Source organism: Plectropomus leopardus, chromosome 17, assembly GCF_026936395.1.
Source record: "Plectropomus leopardus strain MGB_pleo_1.0 chromosome 17, ASM2693639v1, whole genome shotgun sequence".
Classification (NCBI taxonomy): domain Eukaryota; kingdom Metazoa; phylum Chordata; class Actinopteri; order Perciformes; family Serranidae; genus Plectropomus; species Plectropomus leopardus.
In genome coordinates this window covers 1,106,939-1,128,253 of record NC_142192.1, presented here as the reverse complement: position 1 = coordinate 1,128,253, position 21,315 = coordinate 1,106,939, and the positions used below count along the sequence as shown (strand labels likewise).

General features: G+C 39.6%; 1 protein-coding gene across 1 annotated transcript in view; it reads right to left on the bottom strand.

The window, feature by feature from the left end:
• Window positions 1-1,521: 1,521 nt before the first annotated feature.
• The window catches only part of vars2 (valyl-tRNA synthetase 2, mitochondrial), a 36,762-nt gene continuing 16,968 nt past the window's right edge, over window positions 1,522-21,315 (bottom strand). Inside the window, exons 19-30 of the mRNA XM_042506472.2 lie at window positions 20,644-20,714; window positions 20,435-20,560; window positions 20,214-20,318; window positions 18,067-18,135; window positions 17,893-17,971; window positions 15,865-15,995; window positions 13,450-13,602; window positions 11,693-11,944; window positions 9,295-9,406; window positions 8,919-9,121; window positions 7,292-7,441; window positions 1,522-4,398 (exon numbers count right to left, since the gene is read on the bottom strand). Coding sequence (XP_042362406.2) covers window positions 4,321-4,398; window positions 7,292-7,441; window positions 8,919-9,121; window positions 9,295-9,406; window positions 11,693-11,944; window positions 13,450-13,602; window positions 15,865-15,995; window positions 17,893-17,971; window positions 18,067-18,135; window positions 20,214-20,318; window positions 20,435-20,560; window positions 20,644-20,714 — 1,529 coding nt within the window. The 3' untranslated portion in view covers window positions 1,522-4,320. The remainder of the gene's footprint in view (window positions 4,399-7,291; window positions 7,442-8,918; window positions 9,122-9,294; window positions 9,407-11,692; window positions 11,945-13,449; window positions 13,603-15,864; window positions 15,996-17,892; window positions 17,972-18,066; window positions 18,136-20,213; window positions 20,319-20,434; window positions 20,561-20,643; window positions 20,715-21,315) is intronic.

Here is a 21,315-nt window from a genome sequence, read left to right as displayed (position 1 = left end):
GCTGAATGCAGCCCTGTATTCACATACCATATTAAGAAATCCTGAAAGTCACTTACTTTTTTTTTGTTAAGATTATTTTTTATGGACATTTTGCCTTTAGTGATAGGATTGATCAGATCGAGGGTGAAAGGGGGAGACAGAGGGGATGACATGCAGCAAAGGGCCAAGGCCAGAATCTAACACACATCTGCTGCGGCCAGGATGTAGCCTCTGTACATGGGGCGCCAGTTCTACCAACTGAGATACCAGGTGCCCCTTTTGTTTTTGTTTTTTTTTGGGGGGTTTTTTGAGGATAACATTTCAGTTTTATACAATCTAAATAAAAAAAGTGGTCTCCAGACAACATGTACTACAAAGACAGCATTAGGAAGACATCTGAAATGTGTTACTTCTGGTTAATAGACATAAAGACAGAGTAACTCCTGCACACTGTCCCGCTTACTGCTGACATATTTGAGTGAGTAACTATGTCTAGCGTCCTTCATCAGGTATAATCCACCTTTTTTACTCAATAAATATGTCAGTAGTAAGCAATGCAGTGTATAGGAGTTTCTCTCTTTGTCTTTAGATTGCTCCTTTCTCCGATGCACCTGTCACACATTCATGTGTGCAGAGATTTTCTTCAGATTTCATGGTTAATAGACATAGGAATCAGCTGTAAGTTTTGAAAGTCTGTGATGAGTGACATAATTTCATCACAAAGTTGGGTCAAATTTCAAAGCAGGGTTGGTTGGCACATGTGCAAGCTGTAAATTTACCGTTTGAAACAGTTTTCTAAATCTACACATTTCATGTAATTCATGGAACATTTCTTTCAAAGTTTCTCATTGCTTTCTTCCCATGCTTCTCAGTGAAATCAAACCAGTTTGCTCAGGGTTCAGAGGTTTAAGTACTTGCGAAAGGAGTCTGAAAGCAGCACAAAAAGTGATGTTGCTCCAGGTTTCAATGGGTTTACTGTTTTAACTGTAGACTAACTGTATTTTGAGAGATTTAAACTATTTTAAAATCTTTTTAAAAAGTGGATATTGTTAGTTAATTGTTCTTTTTTTGAATTGTCTATGGCAAACGTAACTAAGTGTAGTTTGCTAAAATAGATGCATACTCTGTGTGATGTTCATGTTTTTTGGTTCTTGTTTGAATTAGATGTTCAAATTATTTCTTTTGGTTGTTTAATTTTTTCTAACAGCATTTTAGGTGTGCCAACCAACCTTGTGATGGGGCTGTGTGGCACAAATGCACAACACGTATTTGATCACAAATCACCTCATTTTAGAGAACATTTGTGTAAACTGAATCTTATTTATTTACAACAGAGACCATAACCTTTCATTTGCTGCTTTTAACATAAGCCATGCTAGAGAAATATGTGAAAGAGTGAAATGTGCAAACCATCCACTGTCTCCCCTTTATAACTGACCTCTACCCATTAGCATGAATGAATACAAGGATAACACAGCCCCTTGTTATACAGTGTTTAACATTATCTATTTGGAATACAAATTAACACTGACTGCTGGGTACTGTCATTGCACAGTGTTTAATACATAGTTGACTTGAACATTATGCGCTTACTTTTCTTAGTTGTGATTTTGTTCTGTTACATTTATTTGATGTATATTTGGCTCATAGAAACCCAAATGACAGACTATCTCTGCTTATCTGGATGACATCTCTCAGTGAGTGCATGCAAACCATCAGAAACTCAACTTTGATAAGACTGAGCTTCTCTTATTTCCAGGTAAGGCCTCTCCCATCCATGACCTCTCCATCTCCGCTGAGAACTCTGTGGAGTCCCGACTTGGACCACAAGGAACCTGCATGTGACTTTGGATGACCAGCCGTCATTCACTTCCAACATCTCTGCGACAGCACGCACCTGCAGATTCATTTGCCACAACATCAGGAGTCCACGTCAATTCTTCACCAAGGAAGCAGTGCTGCAGTTTCTGGTCCAGGCTTTTGTCATCACCTACACTAATGCAAATCCCCGCTGTCATCATGTCACATCTTCCATTGCAAACTGAAAAATCTTCTGTCCAAACTGCACCTTCTACCACAGAAAGATAAATACAACCCCTATTCCAAAAAGGTGGGACGCTGTGTAAAACATGAATAGACCCATATTTAATTGGATACAGCAGAGGCATGGTATTTGATATTCAAACTGATAGATGTTATTGTTTTTGTAAATACACATTCATTTTGAATTTGATGGCTGCAACAACCTCCAAAAAATTTGGGACAACTTTCTATAGGTAAACAGGTTAACTGTTAACCAATGACAGCATAATGACTTGGTATGAAAGGGGCATCCTCAAATGGCTCAGTTGTTCACAAGCAAGTATGGCACAAGGTTCACCAGTTTGTGAAAAATTCTGTGGCTAAAAAGTTCAACAGTTAAAGAACAAAGTTTCTTCTTTCTTTCAACGTATAATTGCAGATAGTTTAAAATTTTCCCCATCTACAATCTCTAATATCGTCAAAAGAGAATCCAAATCTCTTCACATAAGGGGCAAAGCTGAAAATCAACATTGACTGGCTATGACCTTTGATCCCATAGGATGCCATGCATTAAAAACTAACATGAAAGTTTAAAGGATATTACTGCATGGGCTCAAGAACACTTTGGAAAACCATTGTCAGTAAACACAGTTCATCACTACATCTGCAAATGCAAATTCAAACTTTACCATGCAAAGTGAAAGCCAGATATCACTGACATCCAGAAACACTGCAGACTTTTCTGAACTCATCTGAGACGGACTGACACAAAGTGTAAAAGTGTGCTGTAGTCTGAGGAGTTCACATCCCCAACTGTTGGAAGTCATGGATGTGGCCTCTTCTGGGCTAAAGAGAAAAAGGGCCATCCAGACTGTTAGTGGCTCGGTAAAATGGGGGGGTGGGGGACTTTACATCTGTGAAGGCACCATGAATGCTGAAAGGTACACACAGGTTTTGGAGCAACATATGCTGCCATCCAGACAACATTGTTTTAGGAACGTCCATTGTTATTCCAGCAAGACAATGAGACACATTCTGCATGTGTTCCAACAGCGTGGCTTTGTAGTAAAAGCCAGAGACCAGCCAGCACTGCCTGTGCAGTCCAGACCTGTCTCCCAGTAAACATTCATTCATTCATTGTCTGTAACCACTTGTCCTCGCAAGGGTCACGGGGGGGCTGGAGCCAATCCCAGCTGTCATTGTGCATGAGGAGGAGTTACACCAGGTCGCCAGACTATCACAGGGCCAACACATATAGACAGACAACCTTTCACTCTCAAATTCACACCTAGAGGCAATTTAGAGTCACCAATTAACCTGACCTGCAGATCTTTGGAATGAGGGACAAAGCCGGCAAACCCGAAGAGAACCCACACAGTGAACATGTGGAGCATTATGAAGCACAAAAAAGAGCAACAGAAACCCCAAAATGTTGCGTAATTGAAGTTGTATATCAAACAAAAAAGGGAAAGAATTTCACTTTCAAAACTTTACTGATTAGTGTCCTCAGTTCCCAAACACTGACTGAGTGTTGTTAACAGAAAACATGATGCCACACAGTGGGAAACATGCTCCTGTTCCAACTTTTTTGAAATGTGTTGCAGGCATCAAATTCAGAATGAGAGTATATTTACAAAAAAAAAAGCTTTTCCTTTGAACATTGAATCCAATATTTTGTCTATGGTCTGTTCAATTATGACAGACAATCAGTCTTATTGTCTATAATCTTAGAGCACCAGCACTGATGGATTTGATGACATATTAGCTGCCTGTGTTGGCACAGCTATGTCCAGTCTACATCATCATCATTCAGCTTGACTTGAAATTTTCCACATAACTAGGCCTGTATTTACAGAAACTTCAACCTGCTATGTTGGACCTTGATTCTTAGAGGTATTTATATTCTGACATTCCCAACAAGGAAACACCTTTGGTGAAGTTAAGGAAAAGACACATTCATTTTAAAAACTATAATTAATATGAAAGAAAAAACATTTAGTAATCACACAAGGTGTCATGGCCTTTAAGAGCCTCAATATATCCATCATACCATCTTTGCATTATAAAACAGAACCTCTACATGGACACCTGCAGCCATCCACAACTCAATCTGCAGGTGAGTTATTAATACAGTAATGCAGTATCACTGTCTGACAGTGAAGTACTGCATCATGTAAACAACACAATGATAACATTATTATTCAAGCAGTGTAGTGATCTCCAGCTCAGAAAACACTATAAATAATTCATCAGATTAATCACTTGTGATTCCAGGAGTCCAGGAGTCCACACAATTCCTGTACTGCCTGTTGGCTGTAGTTATTCTGCTGTTTGACTCTCCTCCAGCACCTTCAGCCGCTCCTCAGTGATCTCCAATTCCTGCTGCAAGGCTGACATCTGAACACACAGGAGGAGGAGGGAACACAACCAGGGTCAAAACTCAATCACATGACATTTTTTCACATATGCTGAGCATAAACCATCTCAAACTGAACCATGTATAGTATAATGGGGTTATTATAGCAATTAATAAATAAAACACTAATTATACAATTATAAGAATGATCTTGTACAGAAAAATATATTATTAATAATAAAAAATATATTATTATAAGGAATAAATCAATACATTGTAAAATTATTTTGAAAACATAAAAAATTGATGTATTTAAAAGCTGTTATGGTCAAATTTCCCAACTTGTAATTTCACAGTAAGAGACTTTCATTGGAATTCATTTTATGGGCTGGAAAAAGACATTTAAAAAATGATTTTATGAAATAAAAATGTCCAACAAAACTCAAGTATGTGATTTGTTTTCACAATAAGGTGGTTGTCACCACCTTTTTTGACATACAGTTTTTTTAAGTGGTTAGTATTTGGCTGGACTGCAGAGGCAAAGCTAGCCCTGTAAACGCAAAAGTGAGTGAGTGAGTGAGTGAGTGGGTGAGTGAGTGAGTGAGTGAGTGGGTGAGTGAGTGAGTGAGTGAGTGAGTGAGTGAGTGAGTGAGTGAGTGAGTGAGTGAGTGAGTGAGTGGGTGGGTGGGTGAGTGAGTGAGTGAGTGAGATCATTGGTCAGAATGACTGATAACATTAATGTTGGTTAATAAATGGGCACTGACAGTCTTGTAATACTGTATCCCTCATATTCTGTAACCAGTGTAGCATGATAGCATGGTGGAATTAGCAAGCTAGACAGCTAACTAGCCAGACACTACATGAGTAAAATGCAGCTTAACATAAATGCTTTATCAACACAATCTGTTCAAAGCGCAGTAAAGCACACCACCATCACAAGATGAGTGATAACTTTATTTATTTATTTTTCTGTAGCCACAGTAGCATTAGCAAAATGCCACATTGGCTACAGATTGTCTAGAATGGTTAACTAACTAGCCAGCTGCAGTCAAAATGTCAGTTTTTGATAGAGGAAACAGAAAATCACCTTATCAGTTTGTTTAAGAACACCGTGTCTATATGACAAAAGCCTTACATTTCTGACACCACCGTTATGAGGAGAAGGTGGATATGAAAATAAGGATTAATAGTCAATATTATACGTAAAATGTTGGAATGGGTCCCACCATAACGACAAGATTCTCCTTTTAGTAATCTGTGAGAGTAAGATGTGAGAGGAGGGTTGGATTAAAAGGAGCAAAAAAGGAGCTGAGCAGTGGGTGCAGCTCCCTTCTGCTGTGTGACTGTGTCTCAGAATACTGTTCTTCATTTTAACATGTATTTACTTAGATGACTTTTGGGCTGGACCATAAAAATGGACTCTGTTCATTAAAGTCAAGGCAAACAATTAAGCTTGTAGCTGGGTATATACCAAGTCCTTAAATGCCCACCAGCATTCCATTATGGTCTGGCTATACACTAAGTTTTACCTAGTCTTGTTTGATACACCATGGATACCTATAATGCAGTGGTATCGACATGCATTATATTTTTAATAAAAATTTATGACAACTTCCAAATTCAAGTAGGGAAAGTAACTGTAGCTTTAAGAGAACGCAAAACTAATACCGTAAAATATTTTAATGTCACTGCATCTACGCAGAGTTGGTAAAGACAGACAGCATTTGGGCCATGTAAGCTTTTGGAGTTGTACTTTTCTTTTGTATTGTAAGTCTCTTGACTTTTCTCATTGTGGTATCTCCTGCAAGTGAATAAAACAGGAATAAGGGGCCGTTTACACGGCAACGGTTCTTGCATTAAAACGTTAAACATTTGTTGCAGTTTTGCTTTCTGTTCACACAACAGTGTTTTGGGAGCCTGAAAATGCAAACTATTGAAACCAGGTTCCAGAGCATATTTTTTTGAAAATGCCTCCCCTTCTGTTGCCGTGTAAACTGGCAATGCCTGGATCCTCAGAGAACAGTGACGGCACGGCCACGCTTCACGCATGCGCATCACATTTCAGACAAATAGCCAGTCAACATTCTCCTGGAATTTGGAAGCTTTTACAATCCAGCATCGCTTGAAGTAACAGTCCCACTTCATCATCATGCGTGCATTTGCCATCGTCTTCTTGTTTGTTTATCCTCACCGCTCTGTAGAAGAAGGCCTTCATGCACAGGCCCGCAGTGTTCCTCTATGGAGTATCATTACAAAGTTACACCAAAAACTACTGGCCTGGCATGCATACTACATCACTGTTGGTTGTTTTTGTGGATCCGTGTACACAAGGACTGTTTTCACAGTATTGTCATATGAATGTGGATTTTTTTTTTTTTTTAAACGCAAAGACTTTTCCATTTTTGGTGGGGCTGTTCTCGCAAAAATGTGGCCTCAGAGTCTACAGTCACTCCATACACCCAGAGGGAAAAATGAATCTCTGTCACCCAGCCAGGAGGGAGTGAGATATTTTAAGAAACAATAAACCTTTTGATCCTCTTGTGGCACTAGAGGAAAAGTTAGGGGGGAACTGAAGTCACTGAGATTCACAGTGTGGGGAGCATGAACATGTCTGAACCAAGTCATGATAACCCACCTAACAGTTACTGAGATATTTCAGCCTGGACCAAAGAGGTGAAGCGACAGAACGACACTGCCATCCCTGGAGATGTGCTGCCAAGTGGGGCTAAACATTCTTGTCAGCACTACTGACATAACATCCTGCTCCGATCAGGGCAGGTGGTGACAGCTTCCACTTCTCTAAGCTCTGTCAGTCAGTGGTTTTGTTGTAGTTGTAGCATTGTAAACAACAAACACAATTATTAATTTTTCACCTAATAACCAATCACGAATAAACCAAAGCAGCTGTCCTGTAACTTCCTTTCCATCGCTCACCTTAGCGTCGATCTTCTGTCTGGTCTGAGCAGGAGTCTTGGTCAGGTAGTCTGGAGACTGCACCCTGCTGAGGATTTTCTCCAGCTTTGGAACAAGCTTGTCCCTGCGCTGGGAAAGCTCCACAATCAGTTTGTCGATGTTCATTCCACTCTGAGAGAGCAAATCATACTGTATGTTAGACATCACCAACAGGCAAACCTACAGCCAACATACCAATGCACAGATGTGGCTATGGATGATAAAGCTACATTTAGTCATTCCAGCTTACATGATGATACATGCTTACATCTGAAGTTAATCCGTAATGATGCATTTGATTTTTATCTTTTTTGCTTGTATCATACATCATTTATACAAAATTTCAATTTGATCAAATAAATAACTGCAAATTTTAAGCAAATGTGCAATTTTGAATGAGAAAAAAGGAAGCTTGGTGTTTCATATAGGTTTAAAAAGTTTTTTTCCTTGTGGTGGCCCGACGTGGGCTGTTCACCTGGCCAAATCAAAGACACTTTATTGAGGATACTGTTTGACCATAAATATCAGAACATCATTGTAACATGATATAGCTATACCTTGTGAGTGAGCTTTATGACTCAGCAGCAGTCACAGCCTGTGTCTGTGTCACAAACTAAATTTCACTCTTACTTATTGGACAAGAGTGATTCACTTGTTGATGCATTGTAGCTTACCACAACAAACCACAGAGAAGCTCATTTTACAACACACACAGAAGGAGTGTGACATCATTCTCTGCTCAGAACACCATTACTCCACTACATCTTTACAGAGCACACAGTGGTTTGCTATATTATTAACCTGTTAAAATGTTTTTAAGGCTTAAAGTTACACCAGATTAAGGGCGTGGTCACTTTCTGTGGCACTTGGGTGCTGTCCCTTCACAAATCAATATTACGGCAGCAACACTGGTTAGGTGGAGTGACCCTGTAAATTCACAGAGTATAGGTTTAGTCGTCAGTATTGCTATTTCAGTGTATCTTCAGTTCATGAGAGTTAACTGTAACATTTTGGTCACCTAAAAAGTCTTGTTCAGTGTTTGGTTGGACTGAAAGAACCTCTACAAAGTTGGACGCTCTGTTTTTACAATAAGTGCATTTTACTTTAATGGTTTTAAGCCTGTTTTTTACTTGCAAAATTAAGCATTAGCATTAACACAGTTAGTCATACACTTTATGTACGATGCTAACCAAGCTAACAGCTAGCATTAGGATTAGCTCTACCCTCTTGTTCAAATATGCTCACTTTTGTCTACAAAAATCCAAGATGGCGACAGCCAAAATGCCAAACGAGATGTCATGGTGGCAACATCAATACAGTCAATGGTGAAGCTAGTCAACTCTCCAGTCTATAAATGTCAGATATTAGTGGAATATGTTCTCCATCATTTTTCAGAGTCACAAGTTCAAATTACTTGTTTTGTCAATAAGTCATTTAGTTTGATCAGTGGAAATATATGAAAAAATTAATCGATTATCACATTTTTTTCATTCACTTCTATTAGTTAGGGGAATGGAATAGCAGTCAGCCCTGTTATCCCCATTTCTGATTGCATTATTGGCTCATGAGACACGATAAAGGGCTGAAGCAGAGGGAAGCTGAAACATACCTGAACTTCAAGGTGTATCTGGCATGTCTGGTCCACCACACCGATGAGGGTTCCTTGAGGTGGAGCAGTGGAGTGGACAGATGGGAGGTCATCTGCTCCATCAGGACAGCAGATTTGGAGGCTGGAGATCCGACTTAAAGTCCAAACCGCTAATTCAAAGTGAAGGAGGACGTGGGCCTGGCTGGGTGAACACACTATCCACACTTAAACACACAAGCGACATGTTCATTAATCCATGTGTTTATTAACTTGACAATTAAGCAGCTCATCAATTTATTGTTTGGATGAAAACATGACAGGATTTATATTAAGCACTCTTTGAGCATTCATCATCAACATGTTATTTTTAAAAATGACTAACAGTTAAATTACTTACAGGCCGGTTTTTCTTTTTTCATGCCACACTGGGCTCGTAGCAAACGGGCCACCCGGATCACTTCCTGTACCAGCGAGAAGTCTCTTTCCTCTTCAGGGAAATGCCAGTGTGCCTGGCAGGATGGAGAGGTTACAAAAAACACCACACATTAGCTAAAACACATGGAAAGCTCAAAATGCAGCCAAAAATAATTGAACACATTAAGCAAAGATCCAGGAGAAAACCAGCTGAGTCATGACTTCAACTTCACCGTCTGTTTGGCCTGTAAAGTGGATCATTATCATTTCTAACAGTACAATCTAAATGTCCAGTACTAGTGTACACCTCAGCCACTTACAACATGACAGAAATAGTACTGAGCATGGCTGGATGACCTGTTAGTCTGGTACCATGTGTGTAGGCAGGGTAGTACACAGTTTCACAGAAAAAAATGAACCCACACAAAAATAAACATTGTCATTTTTTGGATAGGTGATTGTTTCCCTTTTTGCATCTGAGAGACTCTTCGAGGAACAGTGCTCCTTCTCTGCTGTTTAAATTATTTTTCTGTGCAGTTAAGCAGTCAATATTTCCTGAGGCAGAGGTCAGTCACAGTCCTCACTGAAATGAAGGGGAGTGAAATCTTGTCTGACCCACGCGGCAACTTCTGAGGCTGAAAAATGAAGCCAATTCTTAAGTACCATTTGCATTTGCAAGTGCATTTCCTCTTGTGTCAAGCTGAGACTGGCTCCAAAACACAGTCAGTCCCCATAGACCCCCATGTTAAAATGCCAACTTTATAGTAGATATAAACATGTTTACAGCCTGGTACAAAAAAAGTTTTCAATCTCTATGGCTGATTCATCAACATTCATGACATTCATGAGGGTAGATTTTGGTATGACTCAGCCATTTATACATTTTATTAAGGCCCAAAGTTACACATAATTAAGGGTATGGCTGCTTTAAATGACAGTTGGGTACATACAACTGTGCTTCACTCACCCGTTTACATTTTTATTAAAGCACATATTTATGCAATTTAAGGGCGAGGCTGCTTGAGTGGCGGGCTGCCTATGGAGCGTCACTGTGGTCTGTGAGTCAGCTCCACCCCTTGCTCCTCCACAGCTCCACCCTCTTATCCAAATATGTTCACCTCTGGCTCCAAAAAAAACAAGATGGCAATGGCCAAAATGTCAAACTCGAGGCTTGAAATGTGAGTCCGCAAACCAGTGGGTGACTTCATTTTAGCTATGTCCATTACTTATACAGTCAGTGGTCTAACCTGGCTAGTATGCAGAAAAGTGTCCATGTATTCAAGGCAATAGCTGTCAGTTGTGTCAGCGGTGCAAAAAAACCCTAACAACAACAACAAAAATGAAATAAACAAACACAAATTTTTTTGTTTTGCTTATTACGGTTAAATAATTAACTAAGCTTGTAGAGCAGTTGTATGAAATCAATATCACACAAGAGGGAGGCTGTTGTACTGTATATTATCACAGCTGTGATTATCTTTAGATGTTGAGGCTTTATCAAATGTTACCTGCTCTTGGGGAAAAAAAGTAAAAACAAATCTCAAAATGTGACCATTAGTTGCAACAAAATATCTGGGACAAACCACAACCCTCACAGGCTAGCGCAGAGACGTTAATGGATGGAGTTAGAAAGAAGTGAGCTTGATAGCTCAGTTGATAGAGTGGCAGAGGTTGTATCCTTGCCGCAGTGGCCGCAGTAGCCGCAGTTTCGATTCCAGCCTCGACTCTTTGCTGCATGTTGCCTTCTCTCTCTCTCCCCCTTTCATGCTTAAACTGTCCTGTCTATTAAAGGCAATAAAAGCCCAAAAAAGTAATCTTTAAAACAAAAAGAAAAAAAGAAAGAAGTGAGCTTACCAGACACCTGTAGTCCACTCTACAACGCTGCTTGAAACAAGAGGTTGTGACTAACATAAAAAACCTACATCTCTGTCTAAACTGGTTTTATTTTAGTTGCATTATGGGTAACATAAGCAGTAGGTTTCAGCAAGGAAGAGGAATATGTTAAATAAAGAAAACAGTATCTTTGCTCCTGCTGCATGGATTTTGATCCTTTAGTTTAAACTGTCTGTCATGAGTTTGATGAGTTTGATGTTGTAGTTATATAATGCTATTCAGGCAGAGAGGTTCAAAATTGATTATCCAGAGTAACAGGGACATAGTTTCTGCTCATTCATACTAATATAGACTTGGTTTTTATGTCATTACTTTAAAGGAGAGAGAGGTAAATAAGAAATTCCTCCACGTCCATTTTTGTGGAGAGACAGCAAATGTCTAAAAACCTGAAGAAATAAAACCCAAAACATCTGCATGGCTAGATTCCACTCGAGCATAAATATCTTCCTGTAAATGTGGTGGCTACAGGGACGTCTGATGGTTCATACCAGCTGAGAGGAGCAGGGGTACGGCTGTAAACACAGCGTGGTGTGGGCAGCAGCTCCAGGTCTGAATGGCTGGAGTCTCTGCCACAGCTCCTCAGTGATGAAAGGCATGAAGGGGGACAGCAGGGCCAGACACATAGACACACAGTGATAGAGGACACTCCTGGCCACCTGCCTCGCTCTAACACTGTGCTCTGTGTCAGGCTGGACCACTGCCCCCCCATCCTGCGGGGCCAGCACAGGCTTCACACACTCCTACAGGACACACACACACACAAGTGGAAATGACAAACAAAGGTTACTTTTCCATATTGGGGTAGCTACTATTACAGTGATGTTCAATTTATGGCCTGTGGACCAAATCTGGCCCTAGATAGGGTGCCAGGTTGCCCCCAACCATTTCCTAATTCTCAAATATAAAGTGATTCACACTGGGAATTGTTTTTGAGTACAGAGATATCAAAATCCTAGAAACATCTGAAAATCCTAGAAACATCTGAAAATCTTAGAAACACTGGAAAATCATAGAAATGTCCAAAAATCCTTTAATGGCCCAAAATTCTAGAAACATCCTGAAATCTTAGAAATGTCCTGTATTCCTAGAAAAGTCCCAAATCCTAAAAACATCCTAAAATCCTGGAAACATGCATAGGGCTGCTGCAACTGGCCCCTGGCCTCCTGTCATTTTGCAAAAGTGGCCTCCAAACAAAGCAAGGTGAGTTTCCCTGTACTGTTGGCTCAAACTCTCTGGTTTGATTCAGGTTAATCTGTTTAAGCCAATCTTTGATGTCCCGTATCTGAGCCTCACTGTTTCCATAAATAAGTCAGGTAAAACTGTCACCCTCCATTCTTAGACTGAGCAGTAAGGAGATTACTGCTAATACAAAGGAAACCAATCATGATCTCATCTTCAATCTGCCCTTATTTTTTGGATGACATCAAAGCGTAACAATAATCAGCTGTGGATCAAATACCTGAAAGCCAAAGTAGAAGTCACCCATTAGATTATGAAGTTTATCCTCAAAACACACACCACGTTTCAAATGAGAGCGTACGTTACACTTGAAGAAAAAATAGGTGGTTTTTAACAACTTGAAGATTTAAAAAACAAAATCCAGTTTTTCCTTCCCTTCCATTTCTTCATGCATTGATCTGTCTGTTCCTCTCTTTCTCCCCTATTTTGTAGTAAGTAACTAAAATGCTTAGGGTAGAGTTAAATAAATAAAAGTAGACATTGTATTTAGGAAAATGTCGTTGAGTACAAGTCAAAGTTGAAAAGTAATAACTCAAGTAAAGTACAGACACTTCCAAAAAACATAAGTACTGTAATGAAGTATTATTACTTTGTTACATTACACCAGACATGTCCAAAGTGTGGTCAATTTTAAATGGACTTGCCTTTGCAAATATACTATATGACCCATCACACAATATTGGGTAATCAAGCAAGATCTCTTCGCATTGTTTCCTGTCACCTCACAATGGCAGAAGTATTACAGTTAGTAAAAAGAAACTACGTAGGACCGCTACTTTTACAAGTAGTGACAAATGTAATTCATTTACGTTAAAAAATGAAACAGTTGCATTTGTCTTATTTGTTTTTGTTTGTTTGTTTTGTTATGACCCATCCGATGTGAGAAGCCGTTTTTTTTTTTCCATAATCTTACACACATTATCTAATCTGACCACTGTTCAAAAAGGTTTGGACACCCCTGCATTATACCAAAACCCATAATGCATTGTGAAGTAACGCTCCTCACCAAGTAGACATCACACAGGCTGTGTACCCAGAAGGTGTACAGGGCAAATGTGACAGTCCGCAGCTCGTAGGCTTCAAAGGCCTGCTCACACTGAACCACTGTGCTGTAGAGTCTGGAGCAGATCCACCGGTCCATGCTGCTCAGAGCCATCGTCTGGAAACAACACAAGGATTGAGATATTTTTCTGTTTTCACTCTCACTACACACATGCACACACTCTTTTTTAACTGGCTCAATCCCAATTCTCTCCCTTGGCCCTATGCCTAGTTTTGGAGTGCCCTCCACTGAGCAGTGGCCCTTTAAAACGGAGCCACAAAGGGTAGGGTTTGAAATCTTAACCTTGTAAATGGGATGCCACTCGTACGCCAGAAGAAGCCAACAATTACGTGTACAGTGGTCCCTCGCTATAACGCAGTTCACCTTTCACGGCCTCGCAGTTTTGTGGATTTTTTTTTGTGCAATTTTGCATGTTTTTTTTTTTTTTTTACAGCGCATTGTGTTCTGCGTCCTAATTGGCTAAGGGACTGTAGACCATTGTCAATCAATCTCCTCCATGCTCCTGTACAGAATGCGTTCAGCTTGCCAAATTTACAGCCTTAAAACATCTATAATAAAAAAAAAATTGTAAATTGTATTATTGTGTTATTGTAAAAAATAAAGCTGACTACTTTGCGGATTTCGCCTATTGCGGGTTATTTTTAGAACGTAACTCCCACGATAAACGAGGGACCACTGTATACATGAATTAGCAGTTATCTCACACTTACATTTAGACTGCTGCAGTTTGCAAAGCATTCTGGGAATTTTCATCTAGCACTCATTTGTAATCTGTACCTAAAAACACTGTTTGGAGGGCCACCCAGAGGGCTGGATGACCACTCTCCGTCACCCCCCGAAAAGAAACAGGACACCCTACCCTCAGAAGAGTTGCTACTATTTAAAACAGATTCAAATGGGGATTTTAATAAACACACAAACCCTACCCTACGTGCAGCACTCGAAACAGAGTGGTAGAGCTAAGCAGGAGAACTGGGTCTGAGCCATTGTGCCAATATAGATTTGTCTATTTGGGTATTTATTTTGGTATGCTCTACACCCAACCACTTGGACCAGATTGTCTGTTTGATACACTGACTCTTCTCATTTTAATTTAAACACAATTTAACCTGTTGTCACCGTCTCTACAAACCACTCCAACCAAGTTTCTCTTACAATTTACATCCATGTCTGTGAAAACTTGGATGCTGAACATAATGACGTCACAATAAAGTTGACTTTTGGAAAAAACTAAAGCTGGACATTTAAGGTACATGTGCACATGTTAGACTGACTGAATTTGGACTAAATCGAATTTCTCAAAGTCAGATTAACACATCCAGATAATGCAACTGAACATCGATTTCCTCTGTCATGTGAGCATCTCACCCGAGAGAGGCCGTGTCGGCCTCTCTCGGGGGTTAGGGGCAGAGACTGTTTGCTATTTCTGAGGGGGAAAGGGGTGCTGCAAACAGGTCAGGTATTAAAAATATGTGAGTACTGAGGCGGGGCGTGTGTTTTAAATTTTGGCATAGGCAAGTGACATATAACTTGAAAAGGTCGTATTTTTTATCTATTTTAAAAACAAAAGTCACACTTCAGCCACCCCCCTCCTCTGATAAATAAACAACACTAGCACAGAAGCTAAGTGATGTCCTGCTGTGGAAGAAGCTGCAGCAACAACAACATAAAGGGTTAATGTTGTTGGACTGAAATGAACAGTTTTTTATGAGGGTTAGAAATACTGTCAATAGATATACAGAATATAATTTTTTTAGGCCAACTGACCTGAAACAACAAATCTGTGTATGTGTGTTTAGACCTGTCTTCTCAGACACTCTGTATCAGTTATCATCACCTCAGATCATCAGAACTTTATAGTCCTTTAAACATCAATCTGTGTTAGTCAAACAAGCCATGTGTTCGATTCCACTGTACTGCACACGAGGAATAAGACTGTTATTGACATTGCTCATATCAGTGTGTGCTTTAGCAACCTGTTCACCCAGGGCTGGCCAGAGAGCCTTCAGCATGTACTGCGTGTGCCATTTTTAGGCATTGTTGTTTTATGTTATTCAAACTGATATTTCCATTGAAGCAAGTCACCATCTGTTGTAGTCAGACTAAAGACGCTGTTGCTTTGAGGATGATGAACGGTTTGTCTTCCTGTTTTGCAGTACAAAGTGATGTGATGTGTGGTGAAGCATTCAGCACACTCAGTCAAATGATGATGGTTTTGGTTTGTGGAAATGAACACATTTTTGAAAATGTACTGTTCCACTGTATTAATGTAAAGACACACTTAACCTTTTTTACAACAACAATACAACTTTTTAGTTAAAAATAAGAATAAAGATGTCAGAGGTTTCTTTGCCATACCTCCTGCAGTGTTGCTACTGGTGTTGTGCTGTCACCCAGCGCTCCCAGTGTGAACCTGAGCGTCTGCCACATTTTATTACAGAAGTGTCTGAAGCTCAGGACCTCAGAAATGGAAAGATTGATGTCCTCTCCTGAAAAAGGGTCAGGACAAAAAGAGTTGCATGCACGTACGCATGCACGCACACACGTACATGCGTGCACACACACACATACATACATACATACATACATACATACATACACACACACACACACACACACACACACACACACACACACACAGTGGAGAGGTAAGGTCAGAAAGGTTTTCTTTAGGCATTGAGCTCTTTAACAGAAATGTTTCCTGATTGTTTCTGTTGTTGGTAAATCTGCTTTGTTCTTTCAACACTAGACTGTGTTGTTAATGTACTAACTGGCTAACTAGCGTCAAGACGGTCTTCCGGTTTCCCTTTATGAGTGACTCTGTATGTTTATATGATGTTAGTTTGACTAAAACTGGACTTTTAAAAAACATGTTAACATGTTAGTCCGAATGAAAACGGACTAAACTGATTTCTCCAAATCAGACTTACACACCCAGACAATGCATTTGGAAGTCGAGCTATTATGTCATGTGCACACCTCAGTCAGACTTTAACTGGACTCGGCATTCTGCATGTGCTCCTAGTTGCTGTGCCGGCCTTCCTCGGTGGTTAGAGATAGAGTCTGTTCATCACTTACGTGGGGGGAAGGGCTGGTGCAAAGCGGGTAATTTTAAAAAAAAATGTAGGCACTGAGGAGTGACTTGTGTCTGGCTTAGGTGAGGGACATACACCTTCAAAAGGTAATATTTTATATTTATTTATTTGTTTTTTAAAGTAACACCCAGCCACCCCCTCCTCTGATGAATTAAGTACAGCCCCACAACACTGACACAGAAGCTAAGCGATGTCCTGCTGTGGACGGAGCTGCAACATATTTTAGCCACCCAAAACAAACAAAAACAAAAACAATTAGTGTAAGTGATGACTATATTTGAATATCGTCTCCTCTTTACCAACACAGCAGCTGATGGAGGCAGCAGCAGAGCAGCAGCTTCTCCACTCAGTGGAATAAAATGTTTCTCTCAGTGGAGTCTGGTGTTTTTGACAGAGCGGCTTCAAATCTCCATCAGTAAGAGCTGTCTGACAGCAAGGTAAAGCAGTGAAAATATTCTACATATAGCATAGGCTACATATAATATAGATTTTTTAGGTGAAAACTAATCAGTGAAGGCAGAGTTTGCTCTGCGCTATTTGATTATAAGTATGTGATGCAGTGGTTTTCTGCCCCGAAGTTATTGTAGATAAAGTTATGATTGTGATGTGGTCTATATAAATAATATAGGTTTATAGCAAATAGCTGAAAGAGGGCATATTTCCACCTGCTGTGAAGTAGTCGGACAGACTTTATTAATAAATGGATTCTCCCCCGCTGCTTGTATACTGAGACAAGGACAGTAGTCACATTAAATGACCTATTGGCGCTGTGACTGTAGCTCCTCTAAACTGTGCATGTACACATACTGAGTACTGCAGCAGCTGCTGTCTGCTCTTATGGAGGGGCATTTCCTCTCACGCAGGTGCAAAATGTGCATGCTGGTTGGCTGTTGGTTTTGTGTGTTCATGTGCAACTATTTAGCTAGACACGGCAACGTGGGGCGACACAGCAGGGGGCTTCATCACCGCTAGTTCTTGCTAGTTAGAACCAACACGGCCCCCTGTGTTGTTTTAAGGCATGGCTGGTTTTGAATGCTCTAATACTAATGAGTCTAAAAAAAAAGGATAGAGTGATCCTAAGTACTTAAAAGTTTTTGATGCTTTGTGCAATTACATCTCTAGTTGTGTCACTGCAGTACCCCACAACTCAGCTCTCACAATCTAGTTTAGGTTGCATCTTGACTTCTTTTCCTGCAACACTGTTTCATATCTAGACATCTCTGCACAGTCACTCACTCTGACAAATGGTCTCCCTGGCCAGATAAAGTGAGGGGATATGAGAGTAGCTCACCCTGCATCTTGTGTGAGCAGAGGGCCAGTCTCAGAGCATCAGTCCCACACTGAGGGATCCCTGTGGGGAAGTCTTTTCTCTGTGGGGAAGCAGATGGAGCTGACAGATAAGAGAGGAAGCAATGAGTGTGCTCAGTCAGCCACAAACAAACAGATAGGAGAGAGGGGACCTGACCTGTGCTTCCATGGCAACCAGCTGCTCCCTGGGGTCAAGGTTTCCCTCACTCACTCTCTCTTGAAGTTTCTGGAAGGAAACAGACAACAAAATGTCTTCACAGGGAATTAGAATAGATGCCTGTCTCCATTTCCTACTTGAAGTCAACGGCTGTTCTGTCACATCACTACAAAAGAACGGTCCTCCCACAGTATTATTAATCTCACATCTAAAATATATCATGCCTTCACTTCTCATTAACCGTTATTGAATACGGACGTCAAAAATCTTTGTTTTATGCAAATCACAGGATGTTACAGAAAGAGCTTTTGGTTGCGTGGTGCTTTGTTGCAGTGGGCAGAGCTGCACTGCTGTAGTGAAATAATACCCCTTTTCCACCAAAATTAGCATGCGCAAACACAAGTAAAACCGCTAAAATAGACTACAGACTGCTTTCCCATTGCCAGTAGAGCAGAGCTCAGTACATGGCTTATTAGCTGTTAAGTCTGCAAACTGATGTTAGGGAACTTTTTGTATATTTGTTCGGTCTAAGGTGCAACAGGACATGCGTCTTTACTTGTCAGTTAAGTTCAAGTTTGTTTCTCTTGTTGTGTTGAGTCTGATAGTATTTCTGTCACAATAGTGATGTTGCAACTTTATGAAGATACAGTTTAAAATTAAATTTTTGATGTGATTATGTGCAAAGAACTTATAATAAATAATAGCTCACATATTTTTGTGGACCAAATTTCTAAACTTTTCCAAGATCTTTCAAGGACCCATTATAAAGATTTTTTCTTGCCACACTTACAGTGTGTTAATCAAATATATCTGATTCAGATTCTAATAAAACCTCATTTCAGCTGGCAAGCAGGTAGAAAGAGACGAACCCAAGGAGAAAATGGCGAAACATACGTGATGGTAAACAAAAGGCTGTCACACATTAGAGTAATGTTATGTCCACTGGTACAGGAAATTAATTTGCTGTTTTGTTACGTCACATAAAAGGTTATCCATGGAAGATTACTGCAACAATTTCATTATACAAAACAAAATTACACAACTTTTCCATAATATTCAATTATTTTGACTAATTCCATGACTTTTCCAGGCCTGGAAATGTGACTGTGAAATTCTATGAGTTTTCCAGATTTTCCATGACTGTGGAAATTATGATAAGAAATAATATACATAATTTTAAGCACTTTTCAAAAAAAGGTTAAAGTACTTGCCATTGCTGAAATTTAAAACAATGAGGGATTGAGGCAAATAAAATCAGACAATTATAAGAAGTACAAAGAAAAAAAAACCCAGCAAAAAAGATAAATACCACCAATGACACAAATAAGCAATGTTAGTAACTAACTGCCCTGAAGATTGCAAATACACTAAATCATATTCATAATTTAGAGCAATACATGGAAAGAAGAATAGAATACCATTCTATAAGCAATCCAACATGTAGTTGTGAAATTGACCCACATCTGAACGAAATTTATGATAGTTTTGTTTTTTTTTTTACATTTTTATTTTGTTTGTAATTCAGTTTAGTTCAAATTAGGTTCCAGAGTCATTTCAGTTGAGTTTTTGTTTAAAAGTGTTTAGTTTTGGCTATGTTTCCATTAGTTTCAGCGTTATTTTGAGTTGTTTTTAATATAATATGGGGTTATAATTCTGGGGAAAGATTTAATAAGTTCAGAATAGGTGTTACAACACAAACACAACACTTAGTGAAGGACACAGTCGTGTAGGATGAAGTTTCATTAAACATGTGAACCAGTGCCTGCTCATTATGCTTGTTGTGTTGACACATTTGACCATATTAAAAAAGACCAAAGTTAAGGATATTTCATGTGATTTTATTTAACTTCACTTTAGTTTTGTTCGTTCACATTGTTTTTTACATTCCTTTCTGAATTTTTATTACAGATAACTTAAATGTTTTTTACACATAGTTTTAGTTTTTAATTTAGTTTATTTAGTTTTAGTTTTTTATAACTATAATCATCTTGTAGTGAACACTGAATATTGAAACTTAATTATGCTAAAATGAATTTAGCACTGAAATGTTTTACTTCAAAAACTGTCTGGTTTTGCCTTTAAAATTCCCAGGAGTGCGGGGTGGGTAGGTGAGTGTACAAATCACTGATCTGCCATGTGCTGCCTACCTCCAGAGAGACTCCATGTATGACATCTAACGGGTCGATGACATTTCCTAGAGATTTACTCATCTTCCTGCCATGTTTATCTCTCACCAGAGGGTGAAAGAGAACCTGAAAAGCATCATGGGAACAGGAAAGGGAGAGAAAGACAGGAAAGGCTGGCAATGTAACGAACCAATCGTTTATCTAAAAACTGCTTTAATTTGGATTTCTCATGATATTGGTACCTGTTTAAAGGGAAGCTGTCTTGTCAGCTCTGTGCCCAGCATCACCATCCTTGCCACCCAAAAGAAGATGAGGTCACTGCCTGTCTCCAGAATGGAATTGGGGTAGAAGCTCTGAAGGTCAGCGGTCTGTGGGACATGACGATGTGGTCATAAACACTGGGTCAGGACTGTTTATTAAGGAGGATGTTCTGCTGGAAGAAGTGAAGTACCTGCTCAGGCCAGCCAAGCATTGCGAAGGGAAACAGACCCGAAGAGAACCATGTATCCAGGACATCAGGGTCTGACACAGGGACCATGCAGGCCAAAATAAAGAAGTACACATAGATTTACATCAGTGTCAATGACAAAACTCCATGTCCATGGTAATTTAACAGCCGTGACGTAACCACGGTAACCTATCCCGGCTAACGTAACAGTGGTGACATAACTATTGTAACCTAACCAAGGTAATGTTACAATGTTGACGTACCCATTTTAACAGTCCCGTGGTAAGGTAACAGTGGTGACGTAACCATGTTAATGGTACTGTGGTAATGCAACGGTGGTGATGTAACCATGGTAATGCTACAGCGGTAATGTAACTGTGGTGACGTAACCATGGTAACATAACCGTGGTTTGATTTGATTTGATTTGATTTATTTAGCACATATTATGTCATACATTTCAACAAAAGAAAACTTGCAGGGGAAATTCAGGAAACCCTCAAGGGGCTTGACAAGTGAAGTTCCCCACAAAACTATCAATCAGTGCATACAGTCTTTTAACATTGATAACAGAAAAAAAATCAAATTGTTTAAGAATATATAGACATATAGGCTATAATAAAAAATATTAATAAAAAAGGACGGGCAGATGAAGGCAGAGATGATTATGTAAAGGG